Genomic DNA, 19,724 nt, shown 5'->3' on the forward strand with positions numbered 1-19,724 from the left:
AATTGCAGGAATTGGGTCATTTAGGTGACGTCATAGATAAACAGCGAATGAGAAATGATGACTAAAACCAAAGTTAAAGTGATAGGCATCCTCTGTCCTATGATTTTTAAGTTTTATTCGTAACGAGCCTATTTAAAAATTGGTTATAACTGGGGGCAAATAATTGACTATACTTAATATAGTCCTTTGATTAACAGATTTATCATGATAATATCTTATGTAAAGTTTGATTTTGGGTACGATCATTCAATTTTTGACAGCGTTATGCCCCTCCACTTATTTGCAGTTGCCAGTTTCCGTTCATTTTCTTTGCGGAGGTTGCAAATGACGATTTTTGTGCCTCACAGGTTTCATAGTTTAATGTAGGTTTATATCCCGTATGTAAACAATTGTTTAGGATCTCTTTGAGATCTCCAATGCTAAATATGTGATATGAGTATAAAATCATTCTGTTAGAAAAGGGACCCTATTATAATCATAAGATATCCAGAAGGGGGGGGGGGGTGGGTGGGTTGAATTTTTATTTATACAGGATCTAAAAATATTGCACCACATTGTATAGATATTTTATATTATGACTCCATGAAGCTGATTTTATCATGTCTATTGTTGCTCAGGTAAGCTATGTGGCCTCTGGTTTTGCAGTTTCGAGGTTTTCTTCGCTTTGAATAAAAACTGGCGTTTCATTTCTGCAATTTATATTCACCTTTCTATAGGAATGCTTTGTGCTAATTTTGGTTGAAAATGGACAAGTGGTATTAGAGAAAAAGTTCAAAATGTCAAAATGACAGACGGACGACGGACAAAATGTGATAAGAAAAGTTCATTTGAGCTTTCAGCTCAGGTGATCTAAAAACATTGCATATCCTTCTCAGTAGTATTAATATCTATAAAGCTGGGCAAAGGAAAATGGAAAAAAAGATTCCGAAATATAATACATTTGTAACGTGTTTTGGGTTCGGTGATTGAGACCAGTCTGGGGAATGTGTTTATTTAATAATCATATATGAATACCGGCATGAAACTACAAAAATTACGAGTCAATATATACAGATATAGTTGTAAGGATGACCTATCCTTGAGCATACAAAACAAATAATTCACAAAATAAAAAAAAGGATGGGGCTTGATGATCTGTGGGTTATAACCCGGGGCTCTATCCGAGGCACAGGTCAGCCTCGAGATCTGTCCTGGTAAGGCTATATGCCTATATCATATGTACAGGGCTAGATCCCTGCACCGACACAAGCTGCAGCCAGCTACACTTCGTTAATAAAATATGATGAAATATTAACGCTCGATTTAAAGATTAACCCAATACGAACACTGTGCAGTCGTATTAACGTACATGTACCTACTCCTTTGACAGCCGAACAGAGAATCGCCTCTTCTCTCGAGTGTGCTAGCGCTCTTATAAATACTAGTGTCATCCGGGCTATCTTCGCACAATACCATTAGCACCAAAGATAACACGCGTATGATATAAAAATGATCAGAACCCCAAACCCGATCAGATGTTACACATTGTATAGGGAACTATAAGTTCGTTTTCAATTGGTCGTTTACCGGTGTGATACCTTGAAATACAGTACCCGTGTTGTACACTTTCTCTCCTTTGTGATTGGTAGAAATACATGATGTGAATATCAACATTTATTTCATTTCATTGGTTAAATGTTGTTTGGCGATGGGATATAATTTACAGGTGGTCCTATTTATACGACATATTAATTATCCGAGATTTCAAATCACAAAAAGTGAGAAAACGAAACAATATAATTAATTGCTACAAATGAAACGAGGCTTTTATTTTTCTGTGAAGACAGGTTTAGAGCATTATTCTTTCTTATCTCTATAACACATCTGTTCATTTTATAATGCAAACATGTAGTTAATGTTATATTGATTTGGTAAAGTTAACACAAGTTGAATAAAATTATTTTGTAAAGTTACGAATGCCTGTGGGTTTATCTTCGCTAGCCAAGGGTTTTCGGTCCACTTCGCTCCTCATAAACCTTTGGCAGATCTCATTACGAAAACTCGGTGACAAGCTCCGTTTTATGATTGGCTGCAGCTGCAAGTAGCTGGTATTTTGTCATGAATGCTTATACATGTATATATTAATGACTGTTTTACCCCCCGGTACAAGTACTTTCATACACTACAAATAAAAAAGTCCTTGCTTTCCCTACTTTATATCTTCATTCATTGTAAAGAGTCCCGGTGAGAGAGCCAACTTCTTATTGAGCTGTTTGAAGAAAGTATTTTTATTTACAAATCATCACAAATACATGTATCAATCAAATTAGCAATGTTAGTCAAACTGAAAAAAGAAATTTAATAGGAATGCAAAGAAAATATGGAAAAACATATCAACATAAATATGCAAATAAAAATGTATAACAAAACAACGTAAATGTTAAAAAAAAGGGAACAATAATAAAAAGAATTCAACTTCAACTACAAACATGTTTCTACCTCTGTTACATAACTATAACCATCATTCTTTTGGCACACAGTTGCCGAAACACGTGAGTGCAAGCTCTCTGAGCCTCCAAAATATCTGTATTATGAATTATGATACTGCATGTACATCATACCCAAGCAACTTTTCAAGTTAGCTTTTTAAATTGGATAATCAGAAATCTCAAGAATATTAATAGTTAGACTTGTTCACTAAGTAAACAAGAATAGAATTCCTGGGTCCCCCGCCGGTCAAGCAGTATACTAGTATCGACCAAGGCTGATTTAGGAACTTGACCAAGGTATTAGTGGTATAAACATTTGGTATTAATTTCATGTAAATCCGTCAAAATTTGTAGGCATGAAAGCGCTTACAAGGTCAATTTTTGGATAAAACGGAGTCATTATTGTGGTCAAAGTCCCATAACTCCAACAAAAAGTATCGACCAATGCTGATTTTTGAACTTGACCAAAGTATTAGTGGTATAAACATTTGGTATAAATATAATGAAAATCCGTCAAAATTTGTAGGCATGAGAGCGCTTACAAGGTCAATTTTTGGATAAAACGGAGTAATTATTGTGGTCAAAGTCCCATAACTCCAACAAAAAGTATCGACCAATGCTGATTTTCGAACTTGACGAAGGTAATAGTAGTATAAACATTTGGTATAAAGAACTATATATGAAATGAGTTGAATTTGGCCCCCATAATTTGCCATTTTTTAAAGTGTTTCGGGAACTATAAAATGTTGTGTTAATTTTTAGAAGAGTTGATATGAAATATATTTTTCGCCTATTTGTTTGATTTATTTGCACTCACTTGCAATATATGACGTCAGAAGTGACGCTATTGCTATAATTCAACCAAAATCAGTCAAAAATTGACATTTTTTCCATCTTTTAACCAATGGGAAAGATAGGGCACATGCCTGAACAAGGAAAATGTTTTGTCATTTATTAGTCTTGGGTAGTTACATCTCTGATTAAAATATTTGTTTGTTCAAGCATGAGCTCTATGTTTTCTGAAAGAAAAACTGCTTGAAAACAAGCCGTTTTATGCTAAAATTGGCAAAATGGAGGGAAAAGGTTGTCTTTATGATATCATATTTCTAAATTGTGGGCACTTGAATCAAAATGAACATAATGTAAAAACATCACATATATATCTGTATAAAGTGAACAAATATTTACAATAAAATGATGTTCATTTAAGGGGGCCATTTTAGGCCCATATCATATATAGTCCTTTCATGTAAATCTGTCAAAATTTGTAGGCATGAGAGCGCTTACAAGGTCAATTTTTGAATAAACGGAGTCATTATTGTGGACAAAGTCCCATTACTCCAACAAAACGTATCGACCAATGCTGATTTTCGAACTTGACGAAGGTAATAGTGGTATAAACATTTGGTATAAATTTAATGAAAATCTGTCAAAATTTGTAGGCATGAGAGCGCTTACAAAAAAGTGTGACGGACGGACGCACGGATGGACGCCCAGCATTTCCATGTCCCCGCTCCGCGTTGCGGCGGGGGACAATAAAAACTGACAAAGTTTACTTACAACCGCTTTGGTGCTTTACTGGAGACCATTAAGTTGAAATTCTCATTTAGCTGTGTGGATCCTATGTGTGAGAGTTCACTGGCTTTCTTTGAATACTTCTCAAAAAGGTCCTCTAAAGCAGTACGAAGAACAGTACAGGACAAAGGTTTACCATATGGCAGATGTTTGGGTTTGTAACCTGTTTTTTGACTTTTGCACCATTGACCACAAGACTGATGCTCTCCTATAAAAAATACATAAATTGTAGAATTGTTAAGAATTCTAATGAAAGAAATTAATCAATGTATAAAAGTTACATTTGTAGTAAAATTCTCTAACCATATAAGTGAGGAACAATATTTCTAAGATCAGTCTCAATCTGAGAAGGGTTGTCCTTATTCTGCTGAATGCAGTACATAAAGCATCGTTCCATGTGCCCCCTGACTTTGACATTTCTTAAAACTTTGTGGGCACTACTTAGCTCCACCAAGGTACCAGTAAATCCCTTCTTAGTGTGATTACTATCGGAACGTTTGGATATGTTTGGCAAGTACCCTGGCAATTGTTGTAGAGTCATTGTCCATTATCAAAGTATCTACCTAAAAAGAGATGCAATATGCCCTACACATTAAGCAAAATGTTAATAAAACTGTAAAATAAAATTCTCTGTTTTCATTATGTTTATTTTATGTCTGCTTTTAATAAATTGATAGAAATATATTGCAATTACCTTTCCCCCTGACGTCTCTACCTTCTCGAGCATCTCACATGCCATGGCCGGCTCTATTGCTTTCGCTGATCCGGTCCAATTTTTACAGCACTGGTGTACACGGGGAGGATTACCTTTGGATTCGGCAGCAGCACATATCCTGCATTTTTTCCCTTTTACAGAGAAACTTATGATTTTCTTTGACTTTTCTCCAAACAGAGATGCATGCCCTACATATGAATCAAACATAAGCAATGTACATCACTCACAAGAACACTTTGAACAAGATAAACATTATTGTATTTATATACAATGAATTATATTCATATATCTTCATGCATGATGCAGAACTCACCGGTAAGACTATTATAGGCTCGTCCAGTACCCCGTTTTCGCCATGGCACCATCAAAGCTGGCTGATAGACTCTCTCCACTCCTAAATTAATAGTATTTTGAATTTTAATTTTAAAATTCAAGTTCTGAATAAACTAAATGAAAGTATACATTTTTGTGGTAAAAAAAATTAATAATATATTCCAATCTTATTTTCTCTTGCAGACTTTTTTGGCATGTTTCTTCTGCCATTTCTCCAACTTGCTGTCCAACCTCCCTCTCTCTATTCTTTAAGTTTTCTGCGACACACATGGTATATTCAAGGCAGCCAGGAGGGTATTTACATGGGTTTCACCATATCCTCCATTAACCATACCTATTAATCAGAATTTATTTATATTAAAATTACAACCAAAATTTAAAAGTATCTAAGACAAATTTTCAGTCCTTGACTTTGTATAATTTCTTTGATACATTAACAATGAAAAGTGATAATCCAAATTAGAAAAAGTCTGAAGATTAATAATTGAGTCAGTGCGTGCATGTGTAGTGGGTTAGGTGTAAGGGTTGTCGTGTTGTGAAGGGAAGGGCTTTTTCATAAAATTTGATAACGTTAATTTGTCTATTTATGACTTCTTATAAAAAAAAAACCCAAACACCCCAATTTACATATATGTTGTTAATTTTAATAAAAATTTTTACATGTTTTATTAATGGATCCATGAAAACTAATGCCTGTCCACATCTTCAAGAGAATAGAATCTAATACTGTATAAAACATGATATTTATATAGGCCTATCTGTTCATATGTGAATAAAACTGTTAACAAAATTACATTACCTACTGCTAATTTTGTATTGACATCCCACATAGTTCTACCATTTCCAGCTTTGTGTTTACTGCCTGTTGGCACTTCGTTTAGTACCCCACAGTCACTAAAATTGCACCTGATGAGCAACACATGTGCGAGGCCATATTTCTGCTCCCCTTCACAACTCGACAATTGGAGTGGCTGTCCGCATAATTTGCAGCCCTTTAGTCCATCGGCGAGTGTCCCTAGCTCGACAACACGTCTTCCCACACGCCACTGATTTCTTGCACTTTCTTCTTCGACCGACACCGTCTGCTCTTCTCTCATAACTCCCTGAACTTTATCTCCATCGGCATCACTCACGTAACTGTGGTCTAGTTCACAAGTGGTTACCGGAATAATACGTTTGTCCTGGGGTGGTGATGACTTATCTTTTTCTTTCGTTGCGCGATTCAATCTTCCTTTTTTTAAACCTTCAATTCCTTTTAACAAAGAACTTCTAACAAATTTGCCCTTGTATGTCTCGGCGCTAAACATCGTTGTGATTGTACATAATAGGAAATGGCGAGCGCAATGAAAAATTAGAACCAAAAACGGTAAATCCGAACAATTATCGTGTTCGATTTTAAAGCTTATTATATCCACTAAATTGATGACGCGTCTGAGTAGGGACCTACCTTAACATAACTGTTTTATTTCAAATGATTGTATTCAGTTTCCTTAATCAATTCCAATATGTCTAGTGGTGCGATTTAATTTTAATATATTTCTTATCGATTTGAAAATATAATTTTGAATAAATTGAAAAGATTTGTATGTATTATAGTTTAAGAACGACGTTCTGTTCCCGTTCACTTGGTGGCTATTTTACATGCACAACAGTCACCACGCTCCGTTGAAGCAATTGGCACAAGCAAATCCTACGTTATTTGAATTGCGCTGTAGGAATATTTCTTCACTTCTTTCGCATGCATGATGTGCGGGGATCAGACTTGCTTTCGCCATGGTCGCTCGTATTGATCAACCACGTATTTTAAAACCTAACGCGATGGACTGTAATAAAAGGCTAGCATTTTAAATGCTAAAACATTAGAAAACTAGTGGGTATGGTTTTTTTTTTTTTTTTACAAAAAAACACGTCTCCCCTTCTCCCCAAGGATTGTTATATGGGGCAAATTTAACAATTGAAAAAGAATGATGTCAGCTATATGTTACCCAGACCCAGATAAAATTTTATTATCTTTTTCTTAATTTGACCTTGGGTAAAACACGGTCAAGGTCATATATAAATCAATAGTACACCTAAGTGTATTATTATTGCTCTTTGTTTAAAGATTGAATTTCTTCTGTCAAAGTATATTCAGGAGTTGAACAATGAAGTTTTTTCTAATTTGACCTTGTAAATTTTTTTTAGGTCAAGGTCAAAAATTTTGGTAAGGTTCAACTAGGTTATATACCATCTATCCATGATACAAGTTAAAAGTCTGTATAATAAAGGAGTCTTGTGTTATGGTCCGGACAATATTTTTTATGAAAATCTTGACCTTGAAGAACAAAATAGGTCAAGGTCAAAACTTTTGGTGGCGTGCACTCCTTTTCAATACCATCTACCTATGTTCCAAGTTTAAAGTCTTAATGTTAATGGTATTAAAGTTATGACCCAGACACAATTTTATTATTTATTTCTTAATTTGACCTTGAGTAAAACAACGTCAAGGTCAAATATTATTCAATAGTACACCTAAAGTGTATTATTATTGTTCTTTGTTTAAAGTTTGAAGTCCTTCTGTCAAAGTATATTCAGAAGTTAAAAAATGAAGTTTTTTCTAATATGACCTTGAAATAAAAATTCTAGGTCAAGGTCAAAAAGTTTGAAAAGGTTCAACTAAGTTATATACCATCTATGACATAGACAAGATCACATAAAACGCCTTTTTCAATGAACAACATTTGCAGCGCACAAATACCCCGTTTTTTCCAAATAAAATAAAAATACGTGGTAACAACCTTATTACACTCATATTAAGCAATACCCGAACAAAAAATGATTGTTAGGAAATTTATAAGATCATTATGAACAACATTTGCAGCGACAGCAATATCTAAATCTTAACCGTTTTGGGGTTATAAAGTGAAAACTTTCAAGGGTTCTAGGTCGCTAATTTAAATGACCAGCCCTTTTTCTTGATGTCAAACAAAAGATCTTGTAAATAAAAGTATTTCAAAAAATGTCTCAACAAAATAATTGCGAGAAAAGAGATACACTAAGAAAAGCATGCAAAATTACACCGCTTTTTTATCTCAATTTTCGTTCCCCATCAAGCTCCGTAATTCTTACGTAATTCTTGTGCTAGGCAAATATGAATGCTTTTGTACAAATTAACAATCTTTTATTAATCATCCTTAAAATTTTGAAATCGATATCATAAGTAGGTCATGAGAACATTCTTGCACAAACCAACACTCTGAAATTCCTTAAAATGTCAATATCTCAAAAACGGAAATGATGTCATCAACCAAAATATAAATTCCGTTAAGGTTCAGAACATCGTTAGTTAGATCTGAAAATGTCATAAATTTCGGTTAAAAAAAATATCGGCACCCGGGGCTTGAACACGGGTCGCCAGGGCACATGTCCACGACTCTAACGACTAAGCTATTCGGACTCTCGCTTCAAAACTTTGATGCTAGATATCTCGAGAATGCGTCGTTCAATTTTAAAACAAATTACATATTCTGAATCAGTGAAAGGGTCACTATCAACCCTACATAAAAATATCAACAACAAAAAAGTTGAAAAAATCGATTTTTTGTCTTTCCTTCCGGTGACGATCGGAAGTGACGGACGTTAATCATTTAACCTAAGGGCATCCTTCCAAAGGTAGATCTATCATCGCTGAAAATTTGAAGTTTCTATCTTCAACCATTTTTTAAATATTTGCTGGACAAAATGAATTTTTGAAAAAAGTAAATAGAACGATGTTGACGAACGGAAGTGACGTCATATTCGAAAAGATGCGTATGCATAGCTTTAGGTACTCCCTTCTATCTGTGAAAATTTCGTATAAATCCGTCAAATTGTTTTTAATATATATGGTTTTGAAAAATTTGGTGTAGGAAAAAAAACAAGAAAAACTAGACACGATCTCGTTGCGAGCAACGAGGAGGTCTTCCGTCCGATTTTTAGAAGAGGAAATGACCCTGCCTTTCATCTTCATCAACGAAACATATCAAGAAATGCTGATGTGATCTAAAAGAGCGATGGGTGAAGGATTATACACCCCATTGGATCACTACTGAGGGACCAACCCCATTTTATTTGATATCAAATAAGAGGTCTTTTGAATTCAATACATTTTGTGTAAAAAGTTTAGAAATTTGTTACCGTTCTTGATTTATCTGGAAGAGATCATGGGAATGGATAACAAACAAGTTTTGGTTGCAGATTGTTAACCTCATTTTTTTAGCGTGTTTTGTTCAATATTTCTTCTTAAAATTTATTTATTTATTTTTATTTTGGGACGTTGATAATAAGTTCGGACTAAAGTTATGGTTACATATTGTTGAATACTGCTTTTCAATTTTTTTTTTATTTTGAGATATTGAAGATCAAAATGTTGGACTATTGGTCCCTTAAAATCCCTAATTAAGGAACATAGGTGTAAACAATTTTCGTGTATAGGTACATCACATTTCGATTAACATAATTGCCTCTGTAATGTATTACTAAATATTTCATAATTAAAAGTTATGGTTAAAAGACTTTAGAGCCTTAACGGCCCCTAATCGAAGGACCAGCCCCTTTTCTTGATGTGAAAAGAAAGCTCTACTCATTTTACACACATTTTGTTCAACAAGTGTTTAGAAAGTATGTACCGTTCAAGAGAAATCTGGAGAAGATCATTTTAGGGGCCAACCTTTATAACTCCTTTACGGAAGTTATTAACAAATAAAGTTATGGTTACATATTATTGAATACTGCTTTTCAAATTTTTTTTTATTTTGAGATATTGAAGATCAAAATGTCGGACTTCTGGTCCCTTAAAATCCCTAATTAAGGAACATAGGAGTAAACAATTTTCATGTATAAGTACATAACATTTCGATTAACATAATTGCTTCTGTAATGTATTACAAAATATTTCACAATTATTAGTTATGATTAAAAGACTTTAGAACTCTATCGGCCCCTAATTTGAAGGACCAGCCCCTTTTTCTTGGTCTGAAAAGGAAGCTCTTGTCATTTCAAACACATTTTTTTCAACAAGTATGTAGAAATTATATACCATTCTAGAGATATCTGGAAGAGATCGTTTTAGGGGCCGACCCTATATCTCCTGTTAGGGACCGAATAACATACAAATTATGGCTGCAAATTGTTAACGACATTATTTGGAGCATCTTTTCTTCAACATTGCTTTTCAAAATTTCTCTCCATTTTCAGATATATAAGATCAAAATTTCGGACTGCCGGCCCCTTAAAATCCGTAATTACGTAACAAAAGAGTAAACAATTGTCATGTATAAGTACATAACATTACGATGAACATAATTGCTTCTATAAAGTATTACAAAATATTTCACAGTAAAAAGATATTATTAGAATACTTTAGAGCCCTTTTGGCCCTTAATTTAAAGAGCCAGCCCCTTTTCCATGATGTCAAATGAAAGCTCTTGACTTTTTAGAGTTTTTTTGTTCTACAAGTCTTCACAAAATACTTTTGAGAAAAAAGATATTCAAAGAAAACCACAAAAAAATCATGACGCTTTTTATCTCAATTTTTAGGCTCAGGCGAGCTTCGGTGTTTTTTGTCACAAAACAATGAAAATGCTTCTGTCATATCTACAATCATAGGTCTACAAACCCTGAAAATTTGAATCAAATATCTGTTTTCGTTTAGGAGAAAATCACCGGACAAGCCAACCCTTTAAATATCGTAAAAACGTCAATATCTTTAAAACGGAAATGACGTCATTAATATAAAAAATTTCCAATAAGGTTCAGATCAATATGTGTTAGTTCTGAAAGTTTCATTAAAATCAGTCAAGCCGTTCCCGAGAACTCGCGTGCACAAAAATGCGTAAGAAAAAAAAAAGAAGAATAACTAGATTCGATCTCGTTGCGAGCAACGAGTGGGTCTTCCGTCCAATTTTTGAAAAGATAAGTTTAAACTTATCAATTCAAAGATAAAATCATAGATCTTAGCGAAAAAAAGAGAATTTTTTTTTGCGGCACTCGAGGCTTGAACCCGGGTCGCCTGGGCCATGTCCACGACTATAACGACTGAGCTACTCGGACTCTCGCTTCAGGACTTTGACGCTTAATTTCTCGAGAATGCCTTGATCGATTTTAAAACAAAATACATATTCTGAATCAGTGAAAGGGTCACTATCAGTTGTAAAAATTTCAAAGAAAAATATTAAAAAATAAAAAAGTCGAAAAATTCAATTTTTCAAAATTTCTTCCGGTGACGACCGGAAGTGACGGCGGACATTCTCTATACCGAGGTGCACCAGGAAATTGACAGATCTATCATCTCTGAAATTCTCAGCTCTCTATCTTTGCTCGTTTTTGAAAAACCTGAGAGACAAAATTGACTTTTTAAAATCGTAAACGGACGATAACTTCCGACCGGAAGTGAATTTTCAAAATCTGTTTCAGCGGTATAAATTTCAGATAACGAGGCTTTAGTCCTGAAAATTTGAGAGAAATCGATCGTCCCATCTCTGAGAAATCGCCTGCACAAAATTTGTAAGACAAAAAAAGAATAATAATAATAACTAGATTCGATCTCGTTGCGAGCAACGAGTGGGTCTTCCGTCCAATTTTTGAATAGATTAGATTAAACTTATCAATTCAAAGATAAAATCGTTGATCTAAGCGAAAAAAATGAAAAAAAATTTTGCGGCACTCGAGGCTTGAACCCGGGTCGCCTGGGCCATGTCCACGACTATATCGACTGAGCTACTCGGACTCTCGCTTCAGGACTTTGACGCTAAATTTCTCGAGAATGCCTCAATCGATTTTAAAACAAAGTACATATTCTGAATCAGTGAAAGGGTCACTATAAGGTGTGAAAATTTCAAAGAAAAATAATAAAAAATAAAAAAGTCGAAAAATTCAATTTTTCAAAATTCCTTCCGGTGACGACCGGAATGGACGGCAGACATCCTCTATACCGAGGTGCACTAGGAAATCGATAGATCTATCATCTCTGAAATTCTCAGCTCTCTATCTTTGCTCGTTTTTGAAAAACCTGAGCGACAAAATTGACTTTTTAAAATCGTAAACGGACGATAACTTCCGACCGGAAGTGAATTTTCAAAATCTGTTTCAGCGGTATAAATTTCAGATAACGAGGCTTAAGTCCAGAAAATTTGAGAGAAAGCGATCGTCCCATCTCTGAGAAATCGCCTGCACAAAATTTGTAAGACAAAAAAAGAATAATAATAATAATAATAATAATAATAAGAAAAGTGAAAAAGAAACCGAAGAATAATAGAAGGGTCTTCCGCTGAAGACGGAAGACCCTAACTAGATTCGATCTCGTTGCGAGCAACGAGTGGGTCTTCCGTCCAATTTTTGAATAGATCAGATTAAACTTATCAATTCAAAGATAAAATCGTAGATCTAAGCGAAAAAAAAAAAAATTGCCGCACTCGAGGCTTGAACCCGGGTCGCCTGGGCCATGTCCACGACTATAACGACTGAGCTACTCGGACTCCGCTTCAGAACTTTGACGCTTAATTTCTCGAGAATGCCTAGATCGATTTTAAAACTAATTACATATTCTTAATCAGTAAAAGGGTCACTATAAGGTGAAAAAATTTCAAAGAAAAATATTAAAAAATAAAAAAGTCGAAAAATTCAATTTTTGAAATTTCCTTCCGGTGACGACCGGAAGTGACGGCGGACATTCTCTATACCGAGGTACATTAGAAAAACGGTAGATCTATCATCTCTGAAAATTTCAGCCTTTTATCTTTACTCGTTTTTGAGAAACCCGACAGACAAAATTGACTTTTTAAAATCGTAAACGGACGATAACTTCTGACCGGAAGTGTTTTATCAAAAATGAAAAAAAATGTATCAGCTTTAGATAAAATCACGTTTATATTGAAAATTTGAGCGAAATCGACCCAGCCATCTCCGAGAAATCGTCTGCACAAAATCGGTAAGAAAAAAAAAGAATAATAAGAAGAAAAGTGAAAAAGAAACAATAGAATAATAGAAGGGTCTTCCGCTGAAGACGGAAGACCCTAATAACTAGATTCGATCTCGTTGCGAGCAACGAGTGGGTCTTCCGTACGATTTTTGAATAGATTAGATTAAACTTATCAATTCAAAGATAAAATCGTAGATCTAAGCGAAAAAAAAAACAGAAAAAAATTTGCGGCACTCGGGGCTTGAACCCGGGTCGCCTGGGCCATGTCCACGACTATATCGACTGAGCTACTCGGACTCTCGCTTCAGGACTTTGACGCTTAATTTCTCGAGAATGCCTTGATCGATTTTAAAACAAATTACATATTCTAAATCAGTAAGAGGGTCTCTATAAGGTGTAAAAATTTCAAAAAAAAATATTAGAAAATAAAAAAGTCGAAAAATTCAATTTTTCAAAATTCCCTCTGGAGAAGACTGGAAGTGACGGCGGACATTTTTTAGACAATAGTGCACCAGAAAAACGTTAAATTTATCATCTCTAAAAATTTCAGCTCTATATCTTCAGTCGTTCTTGAGAAACGTCGCAGACAAATTTGACTTTAAAAAAATCGTTTAATGACGATAACTTCCGACCGGAAGTGAAATTTTAAAAACCGTTCCGGCGGTACAAACTTCAGTTGACAAGGCACCATCCCTGAAAATTTGACTGAAATCGAGCAAGCCATCTCCGAGAAATCGCCTGCACAAAATCGGTAAGAAAAAAAAAAGAATAAGAATAATAAGAAAAGTGAAAAAGAAACATTACAATAATAGAAGGGTCTTCCGCTGAAGACGGAAGACCCTAATAATAACTAGATTCGATCTCGTTGCGAGCAACGAGTGGGTCTTCCGTCCAATTTTTGAATAGATAGGATTAAACTTATCAATTCAAAGATAAAATCATAGATCTAAGCGAAAAAAAAGAGAAAAAAATTTTGCGGCACTCGAGGCTTGAACCCGGGTCGCCTGGGCCATGTCCACGACTATAACGACTGAGCTACTCGGACTCTCGCTTCAGGACTTTGACGCTTAATTTCTCGAGAATGCCTTGATCGATTTTAAAACTAATTACATATTCTTAATCAGTAAAAGGGTCACTATAAGGTGTAAAAATTTCAAAGAAAAATATCAAAAAATAAAAAAGTCGAAAAATTCAATTTTTCAAAATTTCTTCCGGTCACGACCGGACGTGACAGCGGACATTCTCTATACCGAGGTGCACCAGGAAATCGATAGATCTATCATCTCTGAAAATTTCAGCTCTCTATCTTTGCTCGTTTTTGAAATACCTGAGAGACAAAATTGACTTTTTAAAATCGTAAACGGACGATAACTTCCGACCGGAAGTGAATTTTCAAAATCTGTTTCAGCGGTATAAATTTCAGATAACGAGGCTTTAGTCCTTAAAATTTGAGAGAAATCGATCGTCCCATCTCTGAGAAATCGCCTGCACAAAATTTGTAAGACAAAAAAAGAATAATAATAATAACTAGACACGATCTCGTTGCGAGCAACGAGGAGGTCTTCCGTTCGATTTTTAGATGGAAATATGACATCATCGACTTTGATTTTCGACAACAAAACATGTTATGATAAAAAGGAGTGAAGTACTAATGCTTTATTGTATCGCTTTTTATAATTTCTCTTGCTTTTTTAAATACTTGCATTTCTTTCAATTAAGATAGAAAAGATCAAACTTGTTTACCTCTGGTCCCTCAAAAACCCTAATTGGGTAACGCAAGAGAAAATCATTATATTGTTGGGATATATAAACGTATTTTACCTAACCTAGCTTTAATAACCTTTCACAAAATATCCCTCAATAAAGGGCTATAGATAAAAGATTTTAGAGCTCTTTGATCCCCTAGTTTAAGGGGCCAGCCCCTTTTTCTTGGATTCAAATGAAAGGACATTTAATTCTGAACACATTTTGTCAACAAGTGTTTAGAAATTCGTTACCGTTCTGGAGATATATGAGAAAGAAGGTTTTAGGGGCTGATCCCATAACTCTTTATAGGGACCGTTTAACGAAATTTTGAAGGTTGCATTTTGTTGAGAACATCATTTTGAACAACTTTTCTTCTGTATTGCATTTCAAAATATATTTCCTTTCTGAGATATGGGTGATCAAAATTTTGGGGTTTTGGCCCCTAAAAACCTTAATTACGTAACACATGATAAAATCATTACATTGCTTGAATACATAACTATAAGATAAACACATTTGCTTCTATAACATTTCACAAAATATTTCTCAGTAAAGAGCTACAGATTAAAGACTTTAGAGCCCTTTGGTCCCCTGATTTTAGGGGCCAGCCCCTTTTTCCTGATATCAAATAAAAGGTCATTTAATTCTACACAAATTTTGTTCAACAAGTGCTTAGAAATTCGTTACCGTTCTAGAGATATATGTGAAAGAAGGTTTTAGGGGCCGGTCCCTTATCTCCTTTTAGGGGGCGTTTAACGAAATTCTGACGGTTGCATGTTGTTAAGAACATCATTTTAAACAACTTTTCTTCTGTACTGCATTACAAAATATTTTTCCTTTCTGAGATATGGGTGATCGAAATTTTGGACTTTTGGCCCCTAAAAACCCTTAATTATGTAACACATCATAAATTCATTACATTGCTTGAATACATAACTGTAAGATTAACATATTTGCTTCTATAATCTATAACAAAATATCCCTCGGTAAAGAGTTATGGGTAAAAGGCTTTAGAGCCCTTTAGGTCCCTTATATTAGGGGCCAGCCCCTTTTTCTTGGTATCAAATGAAAGGTCATTTGATTATAAAGACATTTTGTTCAAGAAGTGTTCAGAAATTCGTTACCATTCTTGAGATATCTGAGACAGAATGTTTTAGGGGCCGGTCCCTTATCTCCTTTTTGGGGCCGCTGAACCAAATTTTTTAGGTTGCATGTTGTTAAGTGCATCATTTTGAGCATATTTTCTTTTATGCTGCATTTCAAAATATTTTTCCTTTTTGAGATATAGGTGATCAAAGTTTTGGACTTTTGACCCCTAAAAACCCCTAATTACGTAACATATGAGAAAATCGTTATACTGCTTGGCTTCATAATTATAAGATAAACATATTTGCTTCTATAATTTATTACAAAATATCTCTCGGTAAAGAGTTATGGGTAAAAGACTTTAGAGCATTCTAGGTCCCTAATTTGAGGGACCAGCCCCTTTTTTTTGATATCAGCAGAAAGGTCTTGTAAAAATAAACTTTTTTTACATTACATATTTTAACAAAATATTTTCCAGAAAAGAGATAAAGAGAGAAAAGCACAAAAATTCACGACGCTTTTTTAATGTCAATTTTCGAGCCATAGCGAGCTTTGGCGCCAGTAGTGCTAAACATACAAAACAACAATCATGCAAAACTTCAATCTTTCCTTTACCTACCGTAAAAATTTGAGCTTAATATCTCTTATAGTTTAGGAGAACAACAGAAGACAAAATACCCATATAAAAATTAGAAAAATCTCAATATCTCAAAAACGGATATGACGTCATCAATACAAAAAATTTCCAATCAAGTTCAGACCACTATCTATCACGTCCTAAAATTTGATTGAAATCGGCCGAGCCATTTCTGAGAAATCGCGTGCACAAAAAAAGGCAGAAAAATAATAATAATAATAGGGAAAAAGAAACAAAGCAATAACAATAAGGTCTTCCGTTGGAAACGGAAGACCTTAATAACTAGAAACGATCTCGTTGCGAGCAACGAGGAGGTCTTCCGTTCGATTTTTAGAATGAAATATGACATCATCGACTTTGATTTTCGACAACAAAACATGTTATGGAAAAAGGAGTGAAGTACTTATGCTTTATTGTATTGCTTTTCATAAGTTCTCTTGCTTTTTTAAATACTTGCATTTCTTTCAATTAAGATAGAAAAGATTAAACTTGTTTACCTCTGGTCCCTAAAAACCCTGATTGGGTAACGCAAGAGAAAATCATTATATTGTTAGGATATATAAACGTATTATACCTAATCTAGCTTTAATAACCTTTCACAAAATGGCTCTCATTAAAGGGCTATAGATAAAAGATTTTAGAGCTCTTTGATCCCCTAATTTAAGGGGCAATCCCTTTTTCTTGGATTCAAATGAAAGGACATTTAATTCTGAACACATTTTGTCAACAAGTGTTTAGAAATTCGTTACCGTTCTGGAGATATATGAGAAAGTAGGTTTTAGGGGCCGATCCCTTATATCCTTATAAGGGCCGTTTAACGAAATTCTGAAGGTTGCATTTTGTTGAGAACATCATTTTAAACAACTTTTCTTCTGTACTGCATTACAAAATATTTTTCCTTTCTGAGATATGGGTGATCAAAGTTTTGGACTTCTGGCTCCTGAAAACCCTTAATTACGTAACACATGATAAAATCATTACATTGCTTGGATACACAACTATAAGATAAACACATTTGTTTCTATAACATTTCACAAAATATCCCTCAATAAAGGGTTATAGATAAAAGACTTTAGAGCCCTTTGGTCCCCTAATTTTAGGGAAAAGCCCCTTTTTTATTGATTCAAATGAAAAGACATTTAATTCTGAACACATTTTGTCAACAAGTGTTTAGAAATTCGTTACCGTTCTAGAGATATATGAGAAAGAAGGCTTTATAGGGGCCGTTTAACGAAATTTTGAATGTTGTATATTGTTAAGAACATCAATTTGAACAAATTTTCTTCTGTACTGCATTTCAAAATATTTTTCCTTTCTGAGATATGGGTGATCAAAATTTTGGACTTTTGGCCCCTAAAAACCTTTAATTACAAAACACATGACAAAACCAATACATTGCTTTGATACATAACTGCAGGATAAACACATTTGCTTCTATAACATTTCACAAAATACCCCTCAAAAAAGGGTTATAGATAACAGACCTTAGAGCCCTTTGGTCCCCTAATTTTAGGGGCCAGTCTTTTTTTCTTGATACATGTATTAAATGAAAGGATATTTAATTCTGAACACATTTTGTTCAACAAGTGTTTAGAAATTCGTTACCGTTCTGGAGATATATGAGAAAGAAGGTTTTAGGGGCCGATCCCATAACTCCTTATAGGGGCCGTTTAACGTATTTTTGAAGGTTGCATTTTGTTGAGAACATTATTTTGAACAACTTTTCTTCTGTACTGCATTACAAAATATTTTTCCTTTCTGAGATATGGGTGATCAATATTTTGGACTTTTGGCCCCTAAAAACCCTTAATTACGTAACACATGATAAAATCATTACATTGCTTGAATACATAAGTATAAGATAAACATATTTGCTTCTATATCATTTCACAAAATATCTCTCAATAAAGGGCTACAGATTAAAGACTTTAGAGCCCTTTGGTCCCCTAATTTGAGGGGCCAGCCCCTTTTTCTTGTTATCAAATAAAAGGTCATTTAATTTTACACAAAAATTGTTAAAAAAATGTTTAGAAATTCGTTACCGTTCTGGAGATATCTGAGAAAGAAGGTTTTAAGGGCCGGTCCCTTATCTCCTTTTAGGGGCCGTTTAACGAAATTTTGACGGTTGCATTTTGTTGAAAACATCATTTTGAACAACTTTTCTTCTGTACTGCGTTACAAAATATTTTTTCTTTCTGAGATATGGGTGATCGAAATTTTGGACTTTTGGCCCCTAAAAACCCTTAATTACGTAACACATAATAAAATCATTACATTGCTTGAATACATAGCATTAAAATAAACATATTTGCTTCTATAATCTATTAAAAAATATCCCTCGGTAAAGAGTTACGGTCAAAAGATTTTAGAGCCCTCTAGGTCCCTAATTTGAGGGGCCAGCCCCTTTTTCTTGATATCAGCTGAAAGATCTTGTAAATATAAACTTTTTTTACATTACATGTTTTAACAAAATATTTTCCAGAAAAGAGATAAAGAGAGAAAAGCACAAAAATTTACGACACTTTTTTAATGTCAATTTTCGAGCCCTAGCGAGCTTTGGCGCCAATAGTGCTAAACATACAAAACAACAATCATGCAAAACTTCAATCTTTCCTTCACCAACCGTAGAAATTTGAGCTCAAAATCTCTTATAGTTTAGCAGAACGGCCGCAGACAAAATACCCATATAAAAATTAGAAAAATCTCAATATCTCAAAAACGGATGTGACGTCATCAATGCAAAAAATTTGCTATCAGGTTCAGACCACTATCTATCACATCTGAAAATTTAAAGGAGATCGGTTGAGCCGTTTCTGAGAAATCGCGTGCACAAAAATGGGAAGAAAAAAAAAGAATAAAAATAATAGGGAAAAAGAAACCGAAGAATAACAATAAGGTCTTCCGTTGGAAACGGAAGACCTTAATAATAATAATAAGAAAAGTGAAAAAGAAACCGAAGAATAATAGAAGGGTCTTCCGCTGAAGACGGAAGACCCTAATAAGAAAAGTGAAAAAGAAACCGAAGAATAATAGAAAGGTCTTCCGCTGAAGACGGAAGACCCTAACTAGACACGATCTCGTTGCGAGCAACGAGGAGGTCTTCCGTCCGATTTTTAGAAGAGGTAATGACTTTGCCTTTTATCTTCATCAACGAAACATATCAGGAAATGCAGATGTGATCTAAAAGAGCGATGGATGAAGGATTATACACCCCGTTGGATCCCTAAT

The 19,724-nt window shown here is 34.4% G+C and overlaps 1 protein-coding gene and 1 pseudogene across 1 annotated transcript; both read right to left on the reverse strand.

Annotated features, from left to right (window-relative positions):
* Positions 1–4,011: 4,011 nt before the first annotated feature.
* Positions 4,012–5,211, reverse strand: LOC128156912 (uncharacterized; annotated as a pseudogene).
* Positions 5,212–5,253: 42 nt separating this feature from the next.
* Positions 5,254–6,398, reverse strand: LOC128156870 (uncharacterized). Its single transcript, XM_052819193.1, has 2 exons — positions 5,891–6,398; positions 5,254–5,425 (listed from the first exon to the last, which is right to left on the reverse strand). The coding sequence occupies exons 1-2, from the start codon at positions 6,396–6,398 to the stop codon at positions 5,340–5,342; spliced, it is 594 nt and encodes a 197-aa protein (XP_052675153.1). The 3' UTR covers positions 5,254–5,339.
* Positions 6,399–19,724: the final 13,326 nt, after the last annotated feature.

The sequence above is a fragment of the Crassostrea angulata genome, chromosome 7 (genome assembly GCF_025612915.1).
Source record: "Crassostrea angulata isolate pt1a10 chromosome 7, ASM2561291v2, whole genome shotgun sequence".
In the NCBI taxonomy this organism is placed as follows: domain Eukaryota; kingdom Metazoa; phylum Mollusca; class Bivalvia; order Ostreida; family Ostreidae; genus Magallana; species Magallana angulata.

Bases quoted from the DNA above. Each gene is read 5' to 3' on its own strand.
- LOC128156870 (XM_052819193.1), bottom strand. From the start codon at position 6,398: ATGTTTAGCGCCGAGACATACAAGGGCAAATTTGTTAGAAGTTCTTTG. The intron at 5,426-5,890 runs GTAATGTAATTT...TCTGATTAATAG, and splicing joins CAATACAAAATTAGCAGTAG to GTATGGTTAATGGAGGATAT.